Source organism: Lycium barbarum, chromosome 5 (assembly GCF_019175385.1).
Source record: "Lycium barbarum isolate Lr01 chromosome 5, ASM1917538v2, whole genome shotgun sequence".
Classification (NCBI taxonomy): domain Eukaryota; kingdom Viridiplantae; phylum Streptophyta; class Magnoliopsida; order Solanales; family Solanaceae; genus Lycium; species Lycium barbarum.
The window spans coordinates 122325090-122329796 of NC_083341.1; the positions used below are offsets into that span (position 1 = coordinate 122325090).

Sequence of the window (4707 nt, forward strand, 5' to 3'; positions counted from 1 at the left end):
TTTCAGAGTTAACTGTTTACTTTTCTCCTTCAGATGATAAACTAAATATGTATATGAAAATATCATATGATTGACTACTGAAAATTCAGTATAACAAGCTGGGATTTTAGTAGCATTAGCAACTGCACAAGGGTTAAATGAATCCTCTAAACATTAGCTAGAATGTAGTATGGTTGGAACCAAAGATTGTTCTCATCTTTCAACTTATGGAGGTTAAAGAGTTACTAGATGTAACAAAGTTAGCAATTTTTTATCAGTGCCCCACCTAAAAAAGATGCAGAAATAAAAAGAAATGTGTTTCTGTACATGGAATTTTAATAAAGTTGTTTGGAGAAGCCGGTAGGCAAACGATATAGCTTTCCCAGTAGAGACAAAGAAGCATATATGAGGAATCCTGTAAGTGGAGAGGAATCAAGATTCCACTTTCCACCTAAAAAATAATATACCATTTCATTTGTCACTATTGTATATATAGTGAACCTGATTATAATATGGTAACACATTGTAATAAAATGCCATTCAAAATTTGGTCTAGGCAGGTAATACCTTCTAATCCATGTTCACATGACTCACAAGAAAGGCCATTAAAAACCATTTGAGAGGATTAACTTATTCAAGTAATGATCTTATAACCAATTTAATATGTATTTGTGACAGGGCCGGCCAGGTGGAAAGTTCAGATGAAATTGACCGGCAAGTGCTCACTGTCCTTGATAAGGTTATTCATTTCCTTTAAGAGAGAATCAAAACTGTACACATATGAAATGAAACATGTTGAATATTGTACATTTTTCAGAGATATAGGAATCAGTAACTGATTGCTATGGCAGTTGATCAAGAAAGTTTCACTCATGATCTCACAGTTGTGCTGTCTTCAATAGAAAGAGACATTCTACTATGTAGAAACGGCGAACAGGTAAGTAGTTTATTTATGTAGAATTCTTGACTTGCATACTTCTTTTATGTAATAATATGAAAGATTGAACAAAGACCAACTGAATTACTGCTTTTATACTTGTTTTTAGGTTAAGATTAGCAGCATAACAGGAAAGATTGTGGGCTTGTATTTCTGCAGTTCGTGGTGTGGTCCATGTCGCCAGTTTACACCAAAGTTGGTGGAAGCTTATGAGGATCTTTATCCTAAAGGTGACTTTGAAATAGTGTTTATTTCATCTGATAAAGATGATGAATCGTTTAATGAATACTTCGCGAAAATGCCATGGCTTGCTGTTCCCTTTTCTGATGCTGAGGCTAGAAAGAACTTAAAGCAGTTGTTCAGAGTAAGGGCAATTCCACATCTTGTGATTCTTGATGGGACAGGCAAAGTTTTGGGCAATGAGGGCGTTAAATTTATCAAATACTTTGGTCCTGAAGCCTATCCATTTACTTCGGAAAGAGTTAATTACTTGAGACTGGAAGAAGAGAAAGCTAAGGAAAATCAGTCTTTGAGGTCTCTTTTAGTCTATGGATCCCCCGATTTTTTGATTTCAAATGATGGGAGCAAGGTAATAATTGTCTTCGAGTTGGATCATTTCTATGTATTGTAGTTTTTGTGCTTATTTTTGACGTGCTTGTTTTCAGATTTCTGTGTCTGAGCTTGAAGGCAAAACAGTTGGTCTATATTTTGCTATGAGTTCTTGCAAAGGGTGCAAGAATTTCACCTTGAAGCTAGTAGAGGTATACGAAAAGCTTAAACAAAAGAACTTTGAAATTGTGCTGATTTCTGTGGATGAAAAGTATGAGAATTTTAAAGAAGGCTTTGTAGCAATGCCATGGTTGGCTTTACCTTTCAAAGACAAGAACTGTGAGAGACTTGTTCGGTACTTTGAGCATAAACTCGTACCACAGCTTGTCATAATAAGTCCTGACGGGAAGACTCTGCAGCAAAATGCAGTTAAAATTGTCGAAGAATATGGTGATGAAGCCTTTCCTTTCACACAAGAAAAGCTTGTTGCTATGGCTAATCTAGAGAAGAAGAAACTCGAAGCACAAACATTAGACTCCATTCTTGTTACTGCGGATCGAGATTTTGTCATTTCAAATGGTAGTTTAAAGGTAAGTTTAGCCTGTTTGGCCAAGCTTCTAGGAAGCCGAAAGTGCTTATTTTAGAAAGTTTAGGTGTTTGACCATACTTTTAGGAAAACAATAATTGTTTTTGAGTAGCAGCAGAAACTGATTTTCAAAAGCTAAAAAAAGTAATTTTTCCCAGAAGCACTGTTGTATACTGGCCATACACAACGTACTGCTCTAATAGCGGAAAAAATGTTTTTCAAATTGAATAGCCAAGCACAAACTTCTACTCTCGAAAAATACTTTTTCGGAAAACACTTTTCAAAATAAGCATATTTTAGACGCTTGGTCAAACAGGCTAGTATGACATTAAATGTGTGAACGAAAATGTGGATTCATTTCAAAGGAAGAGATGAAGTTAGTGTTTGCTAATCATGTTAATTGTTCCTTGTACTTGTTTAGGTTCCTGTGTGTAAACTAGTGGGGAACAACATTCTACTGTACTTTGCAGCAAGTTGGAGCCTCCCAAGTCGAGAATTTCTACCCAAACTCGTAACTGCATACCAAGAAATCAAGAAGAAAGACAAAATGTTTGAAGTGATTTTCATCTCTAGTGATCAAGATGAACCTTCCTTTAATAACATCTTTTCAAGTATGCCTTGGTTAGCACTCCCTTTCGACGATGAAAGGAAGGCGTTTCTATCGCGCAGATTCAACATAGTAGGCATTCCGATCGCCATAGCCATAAGTCCTAGTGGCAGCACTGTAAATACACAAGTAAGGCAGCTGTTAGAGACACACGGTGAAAGAGCCTATCCGTTTACGGAAGAACACATAAAGAATTTGCAGCAACAACTCGACAAAAATACGATGGGTTGGCCCAAGAAAGGCAGAGATGAAATTCACAATGAGCATGAACTTGCGCTCATGCATCAGCAAGTTTATCTTTGCAGTGGGTGTAAGCAGATGGGGTACGGGTGGTCGTTCTTCTTGAAGCATTGTAATTCCGGGCTCCATCCAAAATGTGCTCCGAAACAAGATGAGATGAACTGTTTGATGAAAACCCCCCATGCACCTATTAGTAACACAGATCCACTTTAACCTTATACATGACCTCTAATTCATGTCGTTATTAAACATCTAGCTCATATTCGAAATAAGATTTGTGTAATTTGTACCGTTTATATGTCTGAGCTTCTAGTAAGTAGTTGTAGTTCATAATAATTATGTAAGTGGTTCTTCAAATCCATCACAGGTTCTTAGCTTCATCCTTTGGCTTCCACTCCTGTTGATATCTCTTGTTTCCATCTCACAGTGAGAAGATAGAGAGCAATATTGACAGTCAAATCATTGACTGTCCTTATAGATAGGCAAAGCCACCTCCTTGATAGATTATAGAGCTACCAGGCTTCTCTTACGGCCAAGTAATAGAAAAACATTGGCGGATCCAAGATTTGAAGTTTATTGGCTCTTATAATGTCCTCGAGTAAATATATAATAATAACTGGATTTACTATCAAATATTTATAGATATTTAGTAGATTTCTTAATACATGTACGGATCTAAACAAAATCTATTAGGTTCCCGTAAACCCACGTGTCATATAGCAGATCCACCCCTGTAGAAAAACAAGAGAAGGGAATGCATCAAGGCAACGAATAGGACAACGTTTTAGCTTTTTCCTACATGAGATGGCCGAGAGGTGCTAGATGGATTATAGTCAAACCGGATAAAAAAAGCTAACTGGCCCTATGTGTAAAACCTTTTGTAGGAACAGGCCAGTCAAAGTTTGACTTTGTCACTGCAATTTCCGGGAATCAGCTTCACTAGACATTTATAGCCAATTCATGGCCAAGCTCTATTTGGCGGACAATAATGATTTAACTAAACCCGTCAACCGGTTCAAACCGGACCGTACCGGTAACCGGTTACGGAACCGGCCGATTTCCGGTTAAAAAACCGGAACCGGCCACCGGTTTCGGTTTACCCGTTACAAATCCGAAACCGGAACCGGTCCGGTTCAAACAGTCCAAAACCCTTTTTTGTTTTATTTTTTGTATTATATATATATATATATATATATATATATATATATTAGTATTTATTAGTATATTGTAGGTATATTTACATATGCTATATAAGTTTATAAGTAAAATTTAAATATTTACTGACTAACAGACTAACAGCAAGTCAGCAATACAGAATATACGTGTGTGTGTATATATATATATATATATTAAGTTACATGCTTAAGTTATAGTGTTATACTACATATACCTAAAATATAGTAAGAATATACTTATATATATCAATATACTTAGGTTATATAACTTATATATATATATAGATATATGTTTAAGTTATATATATATTAATATATATATATGTTTAAGTTATATGTATACTATATATATATATATATATATATGTTTAAGTATACTATATATACTTATAACTTATATATTATAACTTAAGTTATTTATAGCTTAATTTTTTTCTAAGTTTATAAATTCGTATATATATATATATATATATATGTTTAAGTTATATGTATACTATATATTATAAGTATATTCTTAGTATATTTTAGTTATTTTTCAAGTATATAACTTTCTAGTTTTTTATTTAAGTAGATGTATATCATAAGTATATTTTAGGTATATTCCTAACTTAATATAAGTAAAAATATGAACACA

General features: G+C 34.4%; 1 protein-coding gene across 1 annotated transcript; it reads left to right on the plus strand.

The window, feature by feature from the left end:
* The first annotated feature begins 520 nt into the window (after positions 1-520).
* Positions 521-3313, plus strand: LOC132641327 (probable nucleoredoxin 1). The gene is made up of 4 exons (XM_060358274.1): positions 521-916; positions 1026-1505; positions 1582-2055; positions 2473-3313. The coding sequence occupies exons 1-4, from the start codon at positions 824-826 to the stop codon at positions 3109-3111; spliced, it is 1686 nt and encodes a 561-aa protein (XP_060214257.1). The 5' UTR covers positions 521-823; the 3' UTR covers positions 3112-3313.
* The last annotated feature ends 1394 nt before the right edge of the window (positions 3314-4707 follow it).